Source organism: Capricornis sumatraensis, chromosome 5, assembly GCF_032405125.1.
Source record: "Capricornis sumatraensis isolate serow.1 chromosome 5, serow.2, whole genome shotgun sequence".
NCBI lineage: Eukaryota > Metazoa > Chordata > Mammalia > Artiodactyla > Bovidae > Capricornis > Capricornis sumatraensis.
Genome location: NC_091073.1, coordinates 122,594,250 through 122,617,790, shown reverse-complemented (window position 1 = coordinate 122,617,790; position 23,541 = coordinate 122,594,250). Strand labels below are relative to the sequence as shown.

The window sequence follows — 23,541 nt, the reverse complement described above, 5'->3', positions numbered from 1 at the left end:
ACATGGGAGGCAGTCGCTTACTGGCTCAGAATGAACCGCAACACGCGGGATCGCCGGCTCCGGCGGAGGTGAGGCAGCGGCCTGCGGAGGAAGTGACGGCGGCCCCATCCAGGCTGCGGGTGGTGAGCACGGGGGCTCCGTGCGGGGAAGGGCCAAGGCTCTCCGGAGAGGCCGGTAGACTCGGTGGAGCTGGGAGCTACTAAGGAGGTGAGCATGGTGCTCCCTGAGCTCACTGTGCAGGGACAGCGAGGGCGGCACGTGTCCTTTCTATCGAGTCCCGTATCCGGAGTCCTAGCTGACCTGCTGTCTCTCCCGTAAAATGGGGATGCTTGCGCAAGGCCCAGGCGTCGGGGAACTCGGGGGTTTTCACCCCTGCGCCTGCAGCCGCCCAGGCCCCGCCCCGGCCCCACCTCCGCCGCGCCTGTCCTGCGAGGTGGGGGGGGGGGAGCCCCAGGTTCCGAACGCCTCTTTCCTGTTTCCGCCCCCCCCCCTGCCACGCCAGGGAAGGGGGCGGCCCCGGGGCAGCTCCAGCCGGCCGTGCTGGGCCACAGAAGGGCTCGCTCCACCTGCGTCAACCCCCGAGTCATCAAGAGACTCGGTATTTTAAGGTCGCTTGCTCACACGCTGCGTTTACTGGTGTCCTACTCCTGAGTGCAAATCAAGAACACTTTCTATATTAAGTCTGAGGCATGGTGACGTCACATGAGCCACGATTCTGATTTTCTTTTGCCCATACTGACAGCTACCTTGCTTGGAACCGTTACCTAGCGACCAGGAAGGGCATTAGAAAAATCTGTTATGATCGCTGTTTTGTGGTCAAGCTAAAGAAGCTTCCCACCCTGGGCACGCAGAAGGATGGTGGGGTTGTGAGACCCACTGACATCAGCCCTGCAGCCTGAAGTCGGGCAGGAGGTCGGCCGACGGCCCACGGTGACCCCCTCCCCAGCACACGGGGCTCAGTCCTTAGCCTCTGGACACAAGGAATCACACAGCGGGAGAGAGGGCACCCCTTGCACGGCGAAGGGTAACTTCCTATCGCTCATTATCCCACGTGGGAGTGCAGGCTAGGAGACAGATGTGTTTAGAAAGGATGGAAATAAACGGGAGTGGTGCTTCCGCAGACAACAGGCACAGGAGTGTGACTGCAGGTTTGCCCCAGTGATTCCAGGTGACACTGTCACAACGCCATCCTCTCATGCAGGGCGCGTCTACAAAATGCGGAATCGCACTACGTCTAAAGCCGCGCACAGACTGACCTGAACGATATAGTAATGTTTACAGTAAACGTGGTCTCCGGTGCCCACTGTGGGCTAGGCCCTCCGCTCTGCGGGGGAGACGACGACCTTCACAGCACAGATGGGGCCCCAGGCAGGAGCCGGGGTGTCGCCCGAGGCCGCAGAGCTGGGGTGCAGGTCGGGGCTGGCCCCTCCTCTGCACCTGGCCTTTCTGTATGAGGCGTGCAAGGGAAAGTTGTTAAACAGACCAATATATGTATATATATACACACACACAGGTAAAAACTGGTTAAAGGAAAAGACAGAAACCGCAGTTACTTATTTCTAAAACTCTCTTGCACTTTGGTGACACCGGGAGGCCCTTCCATTGCTCAGGAGGAGGCGTGAAGCCTTGAGCTGGTTCCCTTTCTTTTCTCTGAAGAGATGAGCTTATCTAAATCGTTGTCATAAGGTGGACACACAGAAGCTTGCTCTGAACTTCACCTTATCCGATTTTACAAGTTTTATGATGCAGAAGGAAATGGCAGCCCACTCCAGGACTCTTGCCTGCAGAATCCCATGGACGTAGGAGCCTGGTGGGTTACTGTCCCTGGGGTCGCAAAGAGTTGGACACGACTGAGTGACTTCTGTTTCATGCGGTGACTATAAAAGGAAATCTGAAAGTATTTACCGTCCGGGTTAGAAAGCCAGTTTAAGGGGCCGGCATTCCACCATTTGAAAGAGCCTAAACCTGAAGCCTGGCTCAGGGTGTCGCGGCCCGGCAGGCGCGTCGGGGTCACACCCACCTTGGCTTCAAAGAACTTCCTCCTGAGCTTGGCATCTGCGGGCGGCACTGTCCGCCTCAGGTCCCGGTACCACCTCCTGACCACGTGTCCGCGCCAGGACGCCTGGATCCTAGGGCACAGGGTGCCGTCAGCCCTGGGCCGGCCCCGGGGGAGGGAAGACCCCCCCACCCCGCAGCCCCCAGAGCGCCCAGGGCTGGCCTGCCCCTCGCGGCGGGCACGCGTCCCGGGCTCAGCCACTCACCTGGTCGCGCACTTGATTTTGAAGAGTCGGGCCCCATCGCGGATCACCCGGGTTTGGTACTGGTTCTTTCTACAGAGAGGACAGGTTTTTTTATTTGTGAACTTTTCAAAAGCCTGAAGGCAAGCCTGAAGGAAAACATTTCACTTGAAATTTCACGAGTAATTACGTAGAAACAACACACTTTACTTCTCATGTAATTATAGTGTTCTTTTCTCGCATAATTATGAGACTTGGCCCAATTTAGATTACAAAGGGAAGAAGTTTCATCATACGTTAACACCTCCCTCATGAAAAGTGATATTTTACAAGACTGTACATGCAGGCACATCAAACACCTCCGAGAACCCCCATGTGAAGGGGGATGTCGCTGGTTCAGGCGGCCGGGCAGTGAACTCGGAGGGAGCGGGGGCTCACCCGCGCCGGCGGACGCCACTAACCACACTCTCTCCTAGGGACGTGTGCGGCTCTAACGCCACCTAGAACTCACAACTTTCAAAACGGGATGAGTCCTGCTCTAGCCTAAAATCATATTTCTAGCCGTCAGTGGTGACTCTGGATAACATAAATGGCTCTTTCCAGGAGCCGGAAAGTGAGAGAGGGCTTCCCTGGTGGCGCAGTGGTAGAGAATCCGCCTGCCAATGCAGGTTTGCTCCCTGGGCGGGGAAGAGCCCTGGAGGAGGAAATGGCAACCCACCCCAGTATCCTTGTCTGGGAAATCCCATGGACAGAGAAGCCTGGTGGGCTACAGTCCATGGGGTCGCCAAGAGTCAGACACAACTGAGGGACTAAACACCAGAGTGAGAGGCGGCCCGCCCTCTGAGCTAGGAGGGCGCCGTGGGCCCTGGGGGCGCGGAGGGGGCTCCTCACCCTGTGGAACACGTGTGAGCAGGAGAGCAGCACCTGTTCAGAGAAGACAAAGGAGGTTTGAAGCTTATATTAGTTTAAAGGAGAAGCAGCATAAATGCATTAATTAAAAGAAAAGTTCTGACTCTTTGAAAGGTAAGCTGTGTTGCTTCTTTGAAAAAGTTAAGAAGCAGATGAACAGCCTTGACATTTACAATATTCGGAGGTATATAAGCTCTACAGGAGACACTTAACAACATCTGAAACATCAAACGAACACACGAAGTTTGCTACAGAACAAGTGTATATTTAAAAATCAGACGATTATAAAAAAGAAGTATTTCTGGGCAGATCCTAAGAAAGAGCACAGCTGGCAGGGACCCAGGCTGGGGGCGGGGTGCAGAGGACAGAAAGCAAACACCTTTTCTTAGGGCTCTGTTCAACTCAACTGCACTCTCAAATTTAATGAGCAGTAAATCCCAGAGACACATGAATTACTTTTTCTCCTTTAAATGCAGGGCAAGGGTGGCCGCCAGAAAATTCCACCTTTCTGTGGCCCACATTCCCACTGAACAATGGTATTCCGTTGTTGTTCAGTCGCTCAGTCATGACCGACTCTTTGTGACCCCGTGACCTGCAGCACGCCAGGCTCCCTTGTCCCTCACCATCTCCCAGAGTTTGCTCAGACTCATGTCCATCGAGTCGGTGATGCTGTGATATTCCGGGTTGAGATGCTATATCCAGACTGTCTAAAGATACTCTGAGCTGGAACAAAGGAGCTTAGACTGAATGAAGAGAAGGGCCGTTGGTTCTTCTGGAAGGAAGGGCCAGGGAAGGGTGAGACCAGGGCAGCCAGCATGCAGCCCACTGCCCTGCTCCGCGTTCCTGAAGGCTCTCTGAGGGCGCTGGGCTGGAGGGGGACGCAGCAGATAAACTTCGCCAGGAGTGCATGTTCCGAGACAGGACAGGCCCGTGCCTTCCCTGGGCCACTGGCCTGAGGGAAACCTCCCAGTTTTAAAGTAATCGTCCCCTCAGCCTACCATCATGCCTTTATTCAGTCTATACTTTTCTTCATAATGGGGAGAATGGAAGAAATATCAAAATAAATACAACTCAGAAAGTTCTAAAACCGATCCTTGAAACTTACTGCCACCAAGAAGCCTAAATTGCAAAAACTCATTAACGTGGGTCCTTTTAAATTATCATCCTTTAAGCTTGCTTCTTGGAAGAAAAGCTATGACAAACCTAGACAGCATATGAAAAAGCAGACATTACTTTGGTGACAAAGGTCCATCTAGTCGAGCTCAAAATTCTCCAAGCCAGGCTTCAATAGTATGTGAACCATGAACTTCCAGATGTTCAAGCTGGATTTAGAAAAGGCAGAGGAACCAGAGATCAAATTGCCAACATCTGTTGGATCATCAAAAAAGCAAGAGAGTTCCAGAAAAACATCTACTTCTCCTTTATTGATGATGCCAAGGCCTTTGACTGTGTGGATCACAACAAACTATGGACAATTCTTCAAGAGATGAGAATTCCAGACCACCTTACCTGCCTCCTGAGAAACCTGTATGCAGGTCAAGAAGCAACAGTTAGAACCGGACATGGAACAACAGACTGGTTCCAAATAGGGAAAGGAGTACGTCAAGGCTGTATACTGTCACCCTGCTTATTTAACTTCTATGGAGAGTACATCATACAAAATGCTGGGCTGGATGAAGCACAAGCTGGAATCAAGATTGTGGGGAAAAATATCAATAACCTCAGATATGCAGATGACATCACCCTTATGGCAGAAAGCAAAGAAGAACTAAAGAGCCCCTTGATAAAAGTGAAAGAGGAGAGTGAAAAAGTTGGCTTAAAACTCAGCGTTCAAAAAACTGAGATCATGGCATCCGGTCCCATCACTTCATGGCAAATAGACAGGGCAACAGTGGACACAGTGACAGTGTATTTTGGGGGGCTCCAGATCACTGCAGATGGTGACTGCTGCCATGCAATTAAAAGACGCTTGTTCTTTAAAGATTAAAAAGCTAATTAAAGATTAAAAGAAAATCTATGACTAATTTATATAGCATATTAAAAAGCAGAGACATTACTTTGCTGACAAAGGTCCATCTAGTCAAAGCTATGGTTTTCCCAGTAGTCATGTATGGATGTGAGAGTTAGACTATAAAGAAAGCTGGGCGCTGAAGAATTAATGCTTTTGAACTGTGGTGTTGAGAAGACTCTTGAGAGTCCCTTGGACTGCAAGGAGATCCAACCTGTCAATCCTAAAGGAAACCAGTTCTGAATATTCATTGGAAGGACTGATGCTGAAAGTCAAACTCCAATCCTTTGGCCACCTGATGCGAAGAGCTGACTCACTGGAAAATACCCTGGTGCTGGGAAAGACTGAAGGCAGGAGGAGAAGGGGACGACAGAGGATGAGATGGTTGGATGGCATCATCGATTTGATGGACATGAGTCCATCAAATCTCCAAGCAAGCTCTGGGAGATGGTGAAGGACAGGGAAGCCTGGTGTGCTGCAGTCCATGGGGTCACAAAGAGTCAGACATGACTGAGCGACTGAACTGAACTGAACTCTGTATTTTTAAAATATACTATTAAACGTTCATGAATAGTTGTTATTGGCAAATATTCTCTGAGATAAGAAAATTGAATGACTCAGTGGTGGTAAACACACTGAAAGTGTCCTCAAAGTCAGGGTTGGATCCCAGCTCTGCTGAGTACATGTCCTAAGGCAGCCTGCTGTGGATCATGAGAATTGTTTATTTCCTCATCAGTTAAGGGATATAACGCCCACCTCAGAGACACATGAGTTGAACTGATCAAACGTCGGGAAAATGCCGACTAAGGAAAAACTGGGCTTCCTGATTGGCTAAGTGGTAAAGAATCTGCCTGCCAATACAAGAGACTGGGATTCAGTCCTTGGGTTGGGAAGATCCCCTGGAGAAGGAAATAGCAACCCACTCCAGTATTCTTGCCTGGAGAATCCCATGAACAGAGGACCCTGGTGGGCTACAGTCTATGGGGTTGCAAAGAGTCAGACATGACTGAACGACCAAACAACAACAAAGAAAAAAGCTAAACCTGAGAACTGTAGCTAGAAATTGAAAAGAGACACACGTCTACGTCTATAATCAAAAATGTTACAGTGAGAAGCTTATAAAAAGCAGAACGGGAGAAACGCCGGGGGTGCGACACCCTGGTCCCTCTTCAGATATTCAGCTTCAAGCTTCCCTTCTTCACATCACCGTCGGACCACGTGTCTGCAGCACAATTAAGGAAGAGGTTGTTGGGGCCAGAAAGACTCCTCGTGGCTTTTTTTAGCTCTTTCACTAAATGCTAAATCGTCCCAGAGCTACTTCTGCACTTTAGGGACCACAATCTTTCTGACATACCCAACCTTCATGTACCTAAGAGATTAGGTCTTGACAGAGAACTAGAACATAATAAGTATGTTTAAAATAATGTGTGAGTTCAAATTAGTAAAGAACAAAAGTTTGTGACTGTGAACTAACTCATTAACCATAAAAACTTATTAAAACAAATGAAGTTTGAGAGTTTATGTGCTAGGTTGGTAGACGAAGCCTGGGATTCCTAGGCTGTGAATTCTAAGCCTGCTTTTAAATATATTTGCTGTGTTTTTTTTTTTTTTTAAAGCAAAGTTTCAAGTGCTTCTGTGTAGGAAGCATAATGCTACACGTGAGAGAAATTACTCAGGGTGGTCCTTTTCTAAAAACAAACAAAGAAAAGATTCTAGGAACAGCAGAGTCCCTTAACTTCCACGAGACTGAAGTTTAATAATTAGACAAAGTATGTATAGGAAAACAAACCTACCTTTGACATAGACTGTGTATCAACTGTATTATCATCAGGCTTAACTATGGTAAACTTCCATAGTAAAGATTGTTATAGGGTTTTACTTAAAGATCCTCCCACAGATTCTTTGGAGATATTCGAGCTCAGTTTTCCTTTTAGGATTTCAATGATCAAAACAACATAAACGTTACCCACTCTTCTGCTCTGTGCACGCTGCCAGCTGCACACGGCCGGTGGAGTGGGAACGGTCTTGTACAAACTCTGTACTTGAGAATTAAGAGCAATCAGTAAATAAGACTGTTCAGTGAGGGTGTTTAGCTCTTCCTCATATACAAACTTAACTAATGGAAAAGAAAATGTTGAGTCTTTGAGGGTCAAGTAGGAGGAAGAGACTGGAAAAAAGAAGCATGGACCCTCTTAATCCCCGGTTCAGAGTCCAGTCACCGGAGAACGCCCCGCAGGCTTGCTTATCTAAGGCTCACGTTCAGCACCTGCGGGTGAAGTCCAAACTCCTCTTTGCATATCGGGCACGGCTGCATGGAGTCCCCCTGCTCAACGGACCTCTGCTTCACTCTGTCCCACTCATCCGCAGACAGTGGCAATGGGGGAGGGTCAAAGAGGCCCAACTTCTGTGCTGAAGTGCAAATAACAGGGAATGTGAGTCCAGTATATTTTAGAGGGTGGTAACTCATGCATCATTTTAATGACATTCTTTTTCAAATATTAAGGCAAAACATTCACATTATTTACTTCATTCCACCGTATTTAGAATGCTGCTTTTATACGGGTGCACAGAAGTCAAGGAGAATAATTTGGTGTTACTCAGTCATGTCCGACTCTTTGCAGCCCCATCGACTGTAGCACACCAGGCTACACCCTAGTGTAGCACACCCTGTCGCACACTCCGTCCCTCACCAACTCCCGGAGCTTGCTCAGACTCATGTCCATCGAGTTCGTGATGCCATCCAACCATCTCATCGTCTGTCGTCCACTTCTCCTCCTGCCCTCTGTCTTTCCCAGCATCAGGGCCTTTTCCAATGAGTCAGCTCTTTGCATCAAGTAGCCAAAGTATTGGAGATTTAGCTTCGGCATCAGTCCTTCCAGTGAATATTCAGGGTTGATTTTCTTTAGGATGGACTGGTTTGATCTCCTTGCTGTCCAAGGGACCCTCAAAGGTGAATAATATCTTACACTTATGTTGTTTTTATTTACAAAAAAATTCCCATATCTATTTCATTTTCACAATGATTCTATAAAGTAGGCCGGGCTGATATCCTATTTTACGAATTTTTCATAGGTGTTGGCCAAAGGTCTCCTCATTTCTCAGCTAACTTCTCTCTCAGCTTTTGGCATTGCCTTCCTCCAATTTTGCTTGTTTCTGCTGCCAGTGACCTTTGTAAAATGAGTATCAACCCAGTTCTTCCCTTGCTAAAAATTTCTTATGACATACAGTTACCCATTAGGATTAGTCCTTGTCTCAGCCACGTTTGAGGATCCTCTGCGTGTCTATCCTGGAGCAGGACCAGAGCATCTGTGCCAGCAGAAGCACTCACTCTGGAGAAGGAACTGCGAGGAGCTCGGGAGAATGGGGCTGAGGGCGTCAGCACAGTTTCCGCTCTCCCCACCATGGCCCCAGGCCACTGAGTGGACACAGCATCAGCCCACAGGGCTGCCTTCAGGGATGGAGAGTGAAGCGCTAGGTCCACGGAACAAGAACGGGAGGCCTCGTCAGGCCCGCTCAGGGTACAAGAAGAGCTCTATTCTTAGTGTCCGATAGAAATGCCAGAGTCAACCAAAAGACTGGAGGAGGAAGTTAAGATAATCTGAAAGCAGAAGAAAACGGCAAAGGAGACAGAAAATACGAAAACTCAAGGATCAGCCTGACATCTGAACGTCAGGCATTCGAGAGTAAACAACTTAAAGAAAACAGCCCAAACGTCTCCCAGAAGAGGACACCTGTTTCTAGCCAGAGAGCACCCAGCAAGGCCGGAATGAAGGACTCACCCAGGTCCGGTCACTGCGATGCTGCAGAGGCAGAAAAAGATCCCAGAGTGCCAGGAGCTAGAGGCACGTCGGATGAGTCCACAGCAACACAGACGCCAGGAGGCAGCCCTCCGGAACTGTGAGGCAGCGCTTTCCACGTGAGAGTCTCTTACCAGCCACACTCCACGTCCGAGCAGAGCACAGGAGTCTGCTGTCTGCTCCCTTGGATGTGGCCGCTCGCACGCTGTTTCCCAGAAGTCCCTGCTACAATGGCACTGCGGGGTGCAGAAAGCTAAGGGGCAGGAGAGCCTCAGGGCCGCAGTCCACAGGAGGGCGCTGAGCAGAGGCCCAGGGCCCACAGCACTGCACCAGCCCCGCAGAGCAACTGTCCAGATGCGAGCGGAATGGTGGAAGGTTCTAGAAGGAATGTCTCCATGAGGATAAAATGAAAAGTCACCGATTGTATTTTAATGTTCTGAGAGAGTATATTTTTGGAAGACATTCTGGGGGACAGATTTTGGCTCTTTTCCTATGAGTTATTATAGCGTATTACAAAATTTTAGGCATGAAAACAGTGAGATACTGATATAGAAACAGAAGCCCCAAATCATGCACACTCCCCCTCCCCATCCTCAGATAAACAGAGAAAACTCACTGCACGCACAACGTGGTGCCACAAGCCAGCTAAGGAGGCATGGCTCATGATTTGAGGGAAGAATCTAACTTTAACTGTTATATGAAATGATGTTCCCCCAAATCATTTGCAAAATAAACTGGGCTGAGATCTAAGTGAAATGCAAAACTTCAAAAGTAGTGAAGGAAAGACAGGGACATCTTTGCGATCTCAAGGATGGGTAAAGATGGAAACCCCCCAAATCATAAAGGATAACGAGAAAAACTGGTAGACGAAACAGTAGTTGCAGAGTCTGTTCAAATGTACGATCAGACACAGACCCGGAGAGGGTAGTCTCCGTGGCAAAGTCAACACGGGATTCAGACAGAGGGCGCTGAGAACTCCAGCACGTCAGCAAGAAAAGGTGGGAACCCCAGAGCAGTATTAGGTTTGGACAACAGTTAAGAGCGTGTGGTACTGTTGCAGGAAGGGGGACCCCTTCCAGGGCCCCAAACCGGGCTCTTGTCTAACACTCGGAAATGAATTGTCGGAGGAGACACATGTGGCTTGCAGTCTTGGGTTTTATAGTGATGGGATTAGTTTCTGGGTTGTCTTTAGCCAATCATCCTGACTCAGGGTCCTTCCTGGTGGTGCACACCCTGTTCAGCCAAGATGGACGCCAGAGAGGAGGATTCTGGTCGGACATGTGGTGTCTCCTTTTGACCTTTCCCGCACTCTTCTGGTGGGAGGTGGCTTATCAGTTCCGTGTTCCTTACTGGGACCTCCTGTCGTAAAACAACTCATGCAAATGGTTACCGTGGTGCCTGGCCAGGGAGGGCGGTTTCAGTCAGCGTGCTTCCCCTAACAGTCCCACCTTACTAGTAGCTAACATGCGTAGAGCTGTTTTTTTCATCCCAAATCGGGACGCTCGTCCTGCTGTAATTTACAGCCTCAGGTGATGGTGCCGAGGCTCCTGATGGTTTCCAGAAACTGCACGTGCAGACGGAAGGCGGTCACTAACCACTGTCGTGTGCTCCAAGCTGCGCACTTGCCGCGCGACACCACGTCTAGGACGGGACTAGCGCTGCGAGCAGTTCCGGGGAGAAGGTCGGAGCGTCCATGGCGCTCTGGGGGCCCCGGGCTCCCCCTTCACAGGGCAGCTCCCGCCAGCAGGCCTCTGGCTCCTTCTCTGCCCGCCAGCTGCCCTCCACCACCAGGTCCCCAGCAAACCTCCTCTCCAGGCCCAGCATCATTTAAAAAATTTTATGGTGGTTCCTCAAAAAATTAAATATAGAATTACCACACGGTCCAGCAATTCCTCTTCTTGGCACATGCCCCAAATAATGGAAAGTGGAGACTCAAACAGGTACTTGTACAAAAAGCTTCCTGGCAGCACCATCCATGGTAACTGAGAGGAGACAACTCAAGTGTCCACCGACAGAACGGACAGACGTGCTGCATGCCGGCAAGCGGATGGCGTTCGGGCCTAAACAAGGAGGAGGTTCTGATAGCGCTGCAGCTGTCAGAACAAAGAACCCTGAGGACGTTACGCTGAGAGCAACAGGCCAGACACAAAAGGACAGATATTACAAGACTGATCCAAAGTGCTCGGATTCTCAGAGATGCAGAGGAAACTCGTGGTTGCCAAGGTGGGAGAGGGGCGGGGAGTAAGTGGGCAGAGTCTGGGGGGATGAAGGCACTCTGGAGACGGACAGCAGCGATGATCGCTGGGCAGCAGGAGTGAACTTACTGCCTCTGAACGGCACACTTAAACATGGCTGAAGGGGTAAACTTGATATATTCCATCACAGCAAAAGTTCCACACCACAACCCTCTCCTAGTCATCCCCTCCCGGTTTCTCCCCAGCCTCCCCTTCTGCCCTACCCTCGCTCACCAGGCCCCAGCTCACTCTCCTTTCAGCAACTCAGCCACCCAAGCTGCCTTGCTTCAGAGCCCTGCACGTGCCCGTCTCCGTCAAGAACACCCTTCCTCTGTTCTTCGGTGGTGGTGGTGGTGTAGTCGCTAAGTGCTGTCCGACTCTTTGCGACCCTGTGTCCTGCATCCCGCCAGGCTCCTCCGTCCATGGGATTCTCCAGGCAAGAATACTGGAGTGGGTTGTCATTTCCTTCTCCAGGGGATGCTCCCGACCCAGGAATCGAACCTGGGTCTCCTGCATTGCACCCAGATGATTTACCAACGAGCTGTCAGGGAACTGCCGGGACAGACCCTCTTAACCCTGTGAATCTATGGCGGAAGCTGGCTGATGTTCACCAGCTTCCTTCTGGGTATGCATGGCTGGATCTGACCTCCCTTGCAAAAAATGGAAAAAAAAAATAAAACCTTTTCTGTTCCTAAGTTTGCAGCTTCTAATAGTTTGGACTTGTTTGTAAATGCTGTAAAACCATGTAAAGGAGCCTCAACGCGCCTTGCACTGGGCTTCCCCAGATGCTAACATATCACGGGACCTGAGCGCCGTGGTCCCATCCAGCTCGGCCTGTTGATCCAGCGCTGTTGATTCATCTGTCCGCCCCGCTGGGTGTCCTTCTAGTCTCACTGACGCCCTTGTGCTCTGACCCCGATTCCACATGTGCTCAGCAGACCTGCCCCCTCGGCCCCTCAGGACCTGGCCTGGCACCTTGGTCAGGAACCTCCCTCTGGGTCAACTGATATGTCCTCAGAGCAGACTGAGAGAGGCTTCTCTGGCGGGAATGTCTAGGAGAGGCCTGCACCCTTCTGAGAGCCTGGCCCTAGACTTCTTCACCCGGGAAAGGTGCCGCCGCTTTCTCCGAGCAGTGAGTGCGTCCCTGGGGCGATGCTCTGAGGCTGCGCCCAGGCCCGAGTCTCGGCGCCACTCCCTGCCAGTGCCAGCATCCCGGCACCACCGCCATCACTGTGGACGTTGTTCAGTCACTAAGTCACGTCCGACTCTTTGTGCCCGCGTGGACTGCAGCACACCGGGCTTTCCTGTCCCTCACTTTCTCCCATCGAGTCAGTGATGCCATCCAGCCATCTCATCCTCTGTTGTGCCCTTCTCCTCCTGTCCTCAATCTTTCCCAGCATCGGGGTCTTTTCTAATGAGTCGACCCTTCACATCAGGTGGCCGAGGTATTGGAGCTTCACGGTAGTCCTTCCAATGAATCTTCAGGGTTGATTTCCTTTAGGACTGACTGGTTTGATCTCCGTGAAGTCCAAAGGACTCTCGAGAGTCTTCTCCAGAAAAACAGTTTGAAAGCACCAATTCTTTGGCTGCTGCCTTCTTTATGGTCCGACTCTTACATCTGTACATGACTGCTGGGAAAACCATAGCTTTGACGATACGGACCTTTGTCAGCAAAGTGATGTGGCTGCTTTTTATCACTATGGTCTTGGCCAGATGGTGATTTCCTATTTCTAGCCCCTACCTACTGTATTTAATAGCTGTTAATCGACTGTAAGAAAGAGCCTTTCCTATTATTTACTCAATGGCTTACTTCTATCACTGTAGATTAACGGATATTTACTGTATTCTCCTCTTACTTATTCTTGGTCTACTTATCATTACTGGGCTTCCCTTGTGGCTCAGCTGGTAAAGAATCCACTTGCAATGCGGGAGACCTGGGTTTGATCCCCAGGTTGGGAAGATCCCCTGGAGAAGGGAAAGGCTACCCACTCCAGTATTCTGGCCTGGAGAATTCCATGGACTGTTTAGTCCATGGGGTCACAAAGAGTCGGACACGACCAAGCAACTTTCATTTATCATTACTATCTTTAATTTTTGCTCAAACTGTCCCCACCACTGTTTTTAAACTTTAGTACACACGTATCTTTCTGCAAGGTTGTAAATTAAAATAATTTCTGTATCAGAGAAAATGGTACTATTCATCTCAACTAGATTCTAAGAGTGATGAGATCAGCTCACCTAAAGTTAACGGTGGCGGTTTTGGATCAAGAACGTATTCTTTTTCTGGATCTTCCACTTTAGGGCCTCCTTGTGGGGTCTTCTTAAGCCCAGTATCTATTATTGCCTTTGCATTTCTTTTTAGAGATTTGGATCCGTTCTCTGTCTTTTGTACCTTTGTCTTAGAATAATCTGCTATCGAAAGATTCTGAAGTTGAAGATCATGTACAATGTGATCTTGTAAAGCCACTGCAGTGACTGCTAAGTTATCCTGTCTAGAGGAACGACCCTAAAAGCAGGAAAAAAGCCTTACAGTTACATTACCTAATGGCTCAGTTACAAGAAAGCTTACACTTTAACCCTCAACCTTGATGGCATACCAGACCAGACCCAGTAGTAAAGAATGCTGCACCTATCGCTACCCAAGTCGGGGGACCAAAGCCCAGTCTCATTTGTGTTAATGACACAGTAACATCTTTTCACTTAATTACTAAGGCCTTAATCATAATAAGAGTGAATACGTTCTGACCTATAAAAGCTGTGCATGCCCGAGCACATTGCTTCACTATGGTTAGACCAGGCAAAGCTTGCTCCTGTCATACTACAGAGGGCCTTGCATTCAAGTGCATGTTTCTTTGGTGAAAACTTATACAAAATAAAATTGCTCTGCAGCTAAGAAATGCTTGCACCAAGCACCACAGCTGACAGTGCCTCACTGATGCAAGGTTTGCAAACCATTTTACCATTAAATAGCTGAATTAAAACATATTCATGAGTAAAGCAATGTCTGTGTTTTAAAGAGGATTGAGTACCTTATTTCTTAACATGCTGATTCAGGAGAAGCTGTTGCTTGGCTATATCAAATTATATCATCATTTCATATCCCAGTCCTTTAATTCTTCTACTGTAAAAAAGTCAACAGAAAGTCAAAGTTAGAGTGTGCATAAAATATCTGGTGAAGTTTATGGGGAAGAGATCAATTGAGGGTCTAATTGATGGTGAAGTGACAGGACCACCTACCACCCCAGCTCGTGCTCCGTGGTCTGGTCTTGGAGGAATTCAAGCCAGTTGCATTTTGATCAAGCCCTGTCCTCAAGCAGTTCTCCAGTGAGTTGGGGGAAACATATCAACGTGAATAAGAACAATCCAATGCTAATTATAATGATATCATGTGTGAACACAACAGAATTTCAGACTAAAAGACCAGTGAAATCTTTCTTGAAATATTGTAAGTGAAATACTTCTTGAAAAGTCAGTGTTAGTTGCTATGACTTTTTGCAACCCTATGGACTGTAGCCCACCAGGCTCCTCTGATCATGGGATTTCCCAGGCTAGAATACTCAAGTGGGTTGCCATTCCCTTCTCCAGGGGATCTTCCTGATCCAGGGATCGAACCTGGGTCTCCTGCATTGCAGAATCTTTACCATCTAAGCCATCAGGGAAGCCTCTTAAGGAGATAATACTATACTAAACCTGGGATTTGAAGGACAGAGAGCGGGCGATGAACATGCTGCCCCACAGCACGAGAAAAGCAAAGACGCTCCAGAACTCAGCAGAGGTTTGCGTTTCAGAGGAGAAGGGAACCGTGGATGCCCCGGGATGGAGGAGGAGCGCTCTGTGACTTCCCCCTGCCTAGAGTACGGACTACAGAATGTGAGCCAGGTTCCAGTCTTGCTCTGTTTGAGAAATAGGCAGCATATCTGAGTCTGCTTTCCCATCTCAAGACACACACACAGCACTTTCCACGCAGGACTACTGTGAGGATTAGATGACACAGCCCGATTCCCTTCAAAGCTGGAGGAAGAATTTGGAATTGACCCTGGCAGTTTTTAGACAAGGGTATGATTCTTTACCATCTGAGAAGACAAGAGACCAAAATACATTGGGGTGGGGAGAGACAGTATCCTGCTGAGGTCACCTAGGGAGCAGTATTGAGGGCCTGACTGGAAGAGAAGAAAGGAAGCGATCCCTCATGTGTGTCTCGGGATGGACACCTACATCCAGTGAGTCCCACAGAATGGACGTCCTAAGGAGAGAGTGTCGAATGAGAAATGTACAATGAGAAAAGTCAGGGCTTAGCTGCTGCCAAGATCCCCTAGAAGTGAGGTGACCGTTTCCATGGCAACCTCATCCCCTTACATGCTGGCATCAAGAGAAGCATGAAGGAAGTTTCCTTCCAATGTTTCATCACAACAGTCTAGGCTGGAGAAATGGCAGAAGACATTTAAAATGCTGAAAGATCACTCCCAGAATCTTCGACTTTCAAAACGCCCACAACCTGGCAGAGTATAGTTTACATCATCCTGAAAATTGTTTAATAATCACAGCTAACCATCTGCAGTTGACACTTTTATCTCGTGTAAGCCATTGTGATTAACATCAGGATAAGAGCTGTTAAAAATGGTGCCCCTTGTAAGTCCTATAGTGTCATTAAATTTCAGCATTAGAAACTATTTTCAAGTATTTAGTCCAATTTCTTTTTTTTTGAGGTATAGTCCAACTTCATTTTGGGTCGCAACTGAGCTCGCACGTGCACGCACACACACTAACTTCATTTTAAAGTGAGAAAACATATCCAGAGATTACTGACTCCTCCAAAATTATATAATTAGTCTGTGGCAATGGTAGGGTTAGAAAGTTAATCCTTAGCCAGTATTTAGAGCTAAAATTAATAGGAATATTCTTTCTTTGTAAATTCCATTGTTAAAAGATGTAGGACTTGGTAACAAAAAAACACTACTGTGGTGCCAAAGTAATTAGTTACCAATTTGTCTGAGTGACTTTAAGCTAATTTATAAACACGCTAGTTAAAAACACAGGCATACAAGAGAAACACAATTTTAAAAAGACAACTGGACACTGTCTTATTACGTTTTATAACTCAGGAATCCCTTGTTTTTACGTGTTTGATGAGACTGCACCTAGGTTGGCCAGCACAGAGACAGATGTAAAGTGACGTCCTCGGGTCCCTGGGTACCAGTGGTTTGACCAAGTCCCCAATTCGCTCAAGCCCTAGGAGCCCACCGCCGCCTCCCGTCCTCCTCCAGGGAGGGTACGGCGCTGTAGCACGTTATTTATTGAAGAACATCCGCGCACAGCACACGGGAGGACTCAGCAGCTCACTCGGAGTTCACGGGTCAACGGTACACGTGAAGCGTTTCAGTAACGGATTCTCAAGCACTGACCCGTCAGGCCCTCCCAAGGGATGGCCGCGGAGCAGGTGGGCTGTCCTGGGGACAGTGCCGACCGCTTTCGCTCGCAGGCCGTCCCCTCCCCTCCCTTCCCCCGTACCCTACCGGAGACCACACCTGCGGCGCAACCGACCCCGGCCGCCGCACGCCCTCCACCGACGCCGCTCGCCGTTGCCTAGCAACCGCCGCCGCGCCAGGCTAGCACCAGCGCGCATGCTCATCAGCCCCGTGCCGCCCCGGGCCGGGAGCCGCTTTCCGGAGGCCCATCGCGGCTCTGCCACATGCGCAGGCTCGCCAGTCCCGCCCCGCTTGCAGCCGCATTGCGCATGCTCGCCGGCCCTGCCGGGCGCCCACTACGCCTGGGCGGGGCTTTCTTACCGCGCGCGCTCGTCGGCCGCGCGCCGCACAGGCCGCGCCGCGCGTGCTCGCTCGCCCGGCCCTCGCTGGGGCCCCGCGCGCAGGCGTGCGGGCGGAGCGCGGGGCGCGGGGTCGCGCGGGGCGGGCTGGCGCGCGGCCGGGCTCGGGCCGCTCTTCCCGCGGCTCTCTCCCCACGCGCCCCGCGCGGTTCCTGGAGCCCGCCTGCCCCGGGCCGCCGCCCTGCCTCGGTTATGTCTTGGACTCGCCTGGGCCCCCTGGTTTCCCTTCTCTAAGCATCACATCACGCACTACCCGTTTCCAGCGTCTGAAAACCAGTTGCGTACATTTCTTTGGCTTTTTAGTTGTTAGAGGTAAGCTTGGATCCCTACTTAACGCCACACTCTGGCCCAACCGGAGACCAACAGAAGCTTGTTGAGACACTGACTCAGTTGTACTATTTCAACTTTTATTCAAATGAAGTTCAGCTGAAAGTACAGAGACAGCATACAAAAAGCAAATAGTCCCTTTTTCTCCACTCCCCTGAAAGCGAGGTCTAATGAACTTCCCAAGTTGGTTGGAAATAGATCGTTGATTGGTGAAGGCCACGTTAGTGATGTAACATGGGGATGAATGGTATTATATTGATGAGACAAGACAATTAGCAGCTTCATTGAAGATTTTTTTCCTAGTGGAATTAAATTTTGTAAGGTGGCCACTCTTGTTTGGAAGCTTGTAGAAACTGACTAAAAACAGCTAAAATTTTTTGGTAAAGCCAAATTAAATTCATAATGAAGTGAATTTTATTAATCTTAACATACTATTGGAAGCTTTTCCAACAAACACTGTAACCTTGATTGACGTTCCGATTGGTGATGGGGCTCGGAGGCAAGGCAGGATCACTGATCTGAGAACCTTTTGTTCTGTGACTGGGAGTGTCCCTCCAGCACAGAGGAGAGAGCGCCAGAGCTTTGGGATCAGTCAGTAGGTCTTACTTTTGGGTTCTGCACATAAAGGGGGCACTTCTTATTCCTCCCCTCAGCGTCCATGAGCCCTGCTCCATCAGGCGCCCTGGGATGGAGCTTATGACCAGCCTCAGCTCAGCAGAAAGTCTCCGTGTCCTGGCCACAGTGACTTACAGTTGGCATGAGCGTAGTACGGAGCGGGTCCGATCAGACGGACTCTGCCTACTTGTGGGAGCAACGGGGAGATTCCTTTCTTCCTCCTGCTGAGTGCAGGAGCAAGGAAAGACGCGAAGCTGCAGCTGTGCTGGCTGTCTTCTCACCAGGTGAGAGCCCGAAGCTGTTGGGGGCTGTTCTGAACCCTCAGAAGGAGATTAAACAGGAAGTGCCATAGATTTGGACAGAGTCCAAGCCCTGGTGAGGTAGTTTAAGTCCTGAAGGGGCTTAAAGCCAACTCTGAGTCTTTCCAGTTAACCTGAGTGAATAACTTCCCTTTAAGCTTCAGGCAGTTGAGGTCTGGCTTTCCGTTACTTGTAATGGGAAGAATTCGGATGATGAATAGGTATACTGTTGCCGCTTTAGGGCTCTGGTGAGGTTAAAACAGAGCCTCCCAGGTGGCACTAGTGGTGAAAAACCTGCTTTCCAGTGCAGGAGATGTAAGCGACGTGGGTTCGATCCCTGGGTCGTAAAGATCCTCTGGAGGAGGGCGTGACAACCCACTCCAGTATTCTTGCCTGGAGAACCCCATGCTTGTATGGATAAGGCTAAAACAGCATATGTATGTGAACCGCTTAGTACAGTGCCTAAGTGAAAGTGAGTTAAGTGAAGTCACTCAGTCGTATCCGACTCTTTGCGACCCCGTGGACTGTAGCCCGCTCAGGCTCCTCTGTCCATGGGATTCTCCAGCTGGTGGCTCAGCTGGTAAAGAATCCGCCTGCAATGCGGGAAACCTGGGTTCAAGCCCTGGGTTGGGAAGATTCCCTGGAGAAGAGAAGGGCTTCCCACTCCAGTATTCTGGCCTGAGGAACTCCATGAACCGTGTAGTCCGTAGAGTTGCAAAGAGTCGGACACAACTGAGTGACTTTCACTTCACATGCACGTCCGTGAAGGGGCCTGAGCAGAGGAGAATTCAGCATTGCATTGAGGTGAAGGTCAACAGAGCCCAAGTTTTCATTTATCAGAGTCTTGGTCTTAAAGGGTCAACATCATCATTCTATTCTGTACTGGCGTGGGGGGATGGGCCTTAATTCCTGCAGAACTCAGTGGTTGCAAATGGCACCTGATTCCAGTGTTCTTGCCTGGAGAATCCCATGGACAGAGGAGCCAGGGGGGCTACAGTCCGTGGGGCTGCAGAGTCAGACATGACTGAGCGCCTGAACAACAACAGTGGTTGCATCAGATTGTTACCTACACCCCTTTGGGGGAACTCGGACTCTGTTTGATCGGTGAACTATTGTTTCTTGATTGCGTCTTCTTTGGTTCTGCATTTCTTCATTTCTTTTAATATAATTAATGACTGAGACCTGTTCAAGGGCTAGCACTGTGGCCAGGCTTAGATCTCAAAATGGCTTAGACCAAAAATGGCTTCTCTTATGTCTAGAAAGCCATGTCTGGTTCCCTTTCTCTGGGGACCCCCTACCCTGTCTGCTTCCACCTGCGTTATTAATGTCTTAGAATTTCAGAAGCATGAACTGGATGTTCTGGGAATGGTCTGAGGAGAAGACACCGGGGAGGAGAGGAGATGTGGGTGGAGGGGACAGGCTGAAGCTGGCCGCTCCGCTTCGATGCGGAGAGAAGACGCGGACGTGCCTGCGGTGAGTGCGCTGTGCTCTATTCTCCACGCCCCGAAGAAGGAAGCCTCCTGTGTGTGGTGCTGTAGTTTAGTGATCCGGGCATAAACACGGTGAAGAGAAGGGTGGTGGTGTCCACACACCTCAAAGGAGGGGCAGCCAAGGACGGGAAGGGCTGGCTCTTTGATGAGAAGCATGTATGTGATGGGGGAATCATATACTATGTTTTGTCTGTGTAGGAGCAATGCAGGTATTCCCGAGTCCAAGCAGGTACTGCTCGCAGCGTGGCAGTCAAATAAATCCACAGACCAGTTGTTGGGTCAAGGGGATAGTGACTTTATTTGGGAAGCCAACAGACAGAGAAGATGGCGGACTAGTGTCCCAGAAAACCATTTTACCCAAATTAGCATTGAGGGTTCTTTTTTTTTTTTAACCCAAAGAGGAGGGGCTTGTTGCATATTTCTTGGTGCCAGAATCCTTTGTTCACAATGTTCCTTTGAATCTCCAGCCAGATAATTGGTATTTTTCTGTCCTGCACATTTTTCTCTCTCCTTAAATGGAAAGGTCAAGCCTGGGAGGCAGAGCATTGAGAAAGCGCTCCCGTGTATATTTCAGGCTATAGTCAATGTCCTCTTACAGACGTGCAGAGGCAGCATGACTGAGCACAGAGGTGAGAGTCAGTGTGGAGTTGGGCGTGTTCTTCTCTTCCACACAGGGAAATATCCAGCTATGACAGGTGGCATTTGGACTTGGTCTCCTGGTTGAGAAGGAGGTTTTCCCACGACTACTGCAGACAAGCTGTTGGGCACTAGCGGTGGGAGAGTCTGGGTTCTCAGTACGTCCACACAGGTGAAGTTTGCCCGTCCGCCAAGGCTACGGACGCTGTGCTGACGGACACTAGGCAGGCTTAGGGCAGTGCTTCCTAGTTTAACCTCCTCCGCGTCCTTGTGTATTTAATGTTAGTGCTCTCCTGTTTCTCCTTTGTTGCCTGCAGAATATTCTTAGTCCCACTCGATGCATATTCCACTCCGGCCTCTCTTAGCACTGTCCTTAATGCTGGAAATAGACCTGCAGAGTGAAGAACAGTGGCGCAGAATCCACCTTTAATTTATGGATAGCTTTCAAGTTTACCTGTCACCAAAAATGCCTTCCCTTCAATATATTTCTCTCAATCTTTAGTATCGCCCTTAACTTTCTGCTAATATTTCAAGATTTATTACTAATTCTTATCTTACTTCCTGCTAAAGCTGAAACTCCAGTACTTTGGCCACCTCATGTGAAGAGTTGACTCATTGGAAAAGATTCTGATGCTGAGAGGGACTGGGGGCAGGAGGAGAAGGGGACGACAGAGGATGAGATGGCTGGATGGCATCACGGACTCGATGGATGTGAGTCTGAGTGAACTCTGGGAGATGGTGATGGACAGGGAGGCCTGGCGTGCTGTGGTTCATGGGGTCACAATGAGTCGGACATGACTGAGTGACTGAAATGAACTGAACTGAACTGAACTGAACTATCTTACTTCCATCCAAGTCTTTTTTCCAAATAACTAAGTCTTCTCCTGTATTTTGCAATATGTGAGGTACAGCAACTGTTGGAAATGTTGCAATCTCTCTGAGTCCTGCGGCAGCCATCCTGTAAAGGCTGTCACACCAGTGGGGGAAGTTTCTACACTCCTTTTCCTAGAGATTATACAAGAGTTGTGTTTTGTTTGTAATAAAGAAATGAGAAAGAGCTTGGGTTGAGTTAGTTCATCCCTTCTGGCCAAAGGCATATCTGTATTTTCATATCTGTGACAAGAGTGCAGTGATTGCATCATTCCTGTTAATGTTAAAATAGCGATAGACACTAATGGCAACATCTCCTACGTCGGGGCGGGTGAGGGTGGGAGAGGGATCGCGGTGTTTCAGCGCCTTGCCTATAATTTAAAGCCACGGGCACAGCCAAAGAGCTCCTTGAAAAACTTGTTTGCTGAACAGGAAATGGAGCAAATTCATTCTTTGTTGTTGAAACCAATATATTTAGAATCGATTTGCCACTTTGGGGAAGAGGGGTGTCCTGTTACGATGCAATGGCTGGCACAATGAAGATATTTGTGCCCACTGCCCTGTGATTCTCTTGCCCCAGACACTTTACAAGCCGCTTCAGGGCGATTATGCTTACTCACTGGAGGGTGCAAGTACCAATGCTGCTCAGACATTTGTGATTTTTCTGCCCTAATGAAGTGAAGTGAAAGTCACTCAGTCGTGTCCGACTCTTTGTGAACCCCACGGACCAGACGGTCCATGGGATTCTCCAGGCCAGAATACTGGAGTGGGTAGTCTTTCCCTTCTCCAGGGGATCTTCCCAACCCAGGGATCAAACCCAGGTCGTCCGCATTGCGGGCGGATTCTTTACCAGCTGAGCCACCAGGGAAGCCCGTTAAAAGCATTACGATCGCCAGGTTTCTAGTGTAAACTCCATGGCAGCCTGGAAGAGAGGTGCGTGCTGGTCTCTAACCACTGCAGCGACAGCACAGTTTCTCTGAAAGTTGAATCCGCTGATGCTTTGATATATTCAGTGCTGACTCAACCCTGATCAAACCCAGGTATGTTTTTTTAATTAATACATTTTATTTATTTAATGAAATTTATAGACAAATTAAGCATATAATACAGAGCATTTCTTTACAGTTTCCCATCATTAACATCTTGCATTTCTTTGCTGCGTTTGTCCCAAACGACCAACCAATGTTGATACATTCTGATTAGCTGAAGTGTGTAGTTTTAAGAGTTCATAAACCATAAAACCGTAAACATCTTGAAATTCTGGAAAAGGCAAAATGACAGACAGTACAAAGAAGGGAGGGAGAGATATTTACGGTAATGAAATTCTCTGAGTGATAATGTAATCGTGGACATGGTGTGGTGCAGCTGTCAAAATCTTTACAACAATACAAAAAGAGATGTGAATGCTTAAAACTATACACTTCAGCTAATCAGAATGTGTCAACATTGGTTGCATATAAATGCAGGATGCTAATAACGGGCAACCGCTGATCTTTGTACCGTCTGTCGTTTTGCCTTTTCCGGAATTTCATAGAGTTGGACTCATGTAGTATGTAGCCTTTTCAGACTGGCTTCTTTAACTTAGCAACGTGCATGTAAGTTTCCTTCACGTCTTTTTACGTTTGATGCCTCATTTCTTTTTATTGCTGAGCAATATGCTGCTGTCTGTTTGCCACTCATCTACTGAAGGACGCTCTGGTATTTTCAGTGATTATGAATAAAGCTGTTGTAAACATTTGTGTGCAACTTTTTGTGTAGACATAAGTTTTCAACTCATTTGGATTGCTGGATTATATGAAGACCATGTTTAGCTTTGTTAGAAACTGCCAGTCTTCCAAAGAATCCTCACTAGCTCCACATCCTTATCAGTACTTGATATAGTAAGTTATTTGAAGTTTAGGCGTTTTAATAAGCGTGTAATGGCATCACATTTTTGTTTTAATTTGTAGTTTCTTTATGACATGTGATATTGAACATCTTTAATATCTTTATTTGCTGTCTAGGTATTTACTTTGGTGAGGTGTCTGTTTAGATGTTTTGCCCACTTAAAAAAATTAAGATACCTTCTTATGTTGAGTGGTAAAAGTTCTTTGTATATTTTGAATATAAGTCCATTATCAGATATGCATTTTGCAAAGATTTCCTCCCAGTCTGTGTCTTGTCTTTTTCATCTGGAAAAGACCCTGATGCTGGAAAGTTTGAGGGCAGGAGGAGAAGGGGGCAACAGAGGATGAGATGGTTGGATGGCGTCACCGACTCAATGGACATGAGTTTGAGCAGACTCCAGGAGATAGT

At 48.7% G+C, this 23,541-nt stretch overlaps 1 protein-coding gene across 1 annotated transcript in view; it reads right to left on the bottom strand.

Annotated features, from left to right (window-relative positions):
- Positions 1-14,229, bottom strand: part of RNF32 (ring finger protein 32) — a 33,299-nt gene extending 19,070 nt beyond the window's left edge. The window contains exons 1-6 of the mRNA XM_068973414.1: positions 14,215-14,229; positions 13,424-13,691; positions 7,421-7,563; positions 3,129-3,161; positions 2,262-2,386; positions 2,021-2,129 (exon numbers count right to left, since the gene is read on the bottom strand). Of these exons, the coding sequence (XP_068829515.1) occupies positions 2,021-2,129; positions 2,262-2,386; positions 3,129-3,161; positions 7,421-7,563; positions 13,424-13,691; positions 14,215-14,229 (693 nt within the window). The remainder of the gene's footprint in view (positions 1-2,020; positions 2,130-2,261; positions 2,387-3,128; positions 3,162-7,420; positions 7,564-13,423; positions 13,692-14,214) is intronic.
- Positions 14,230-23,541: the final 9,312 nt, after the last annotated feature.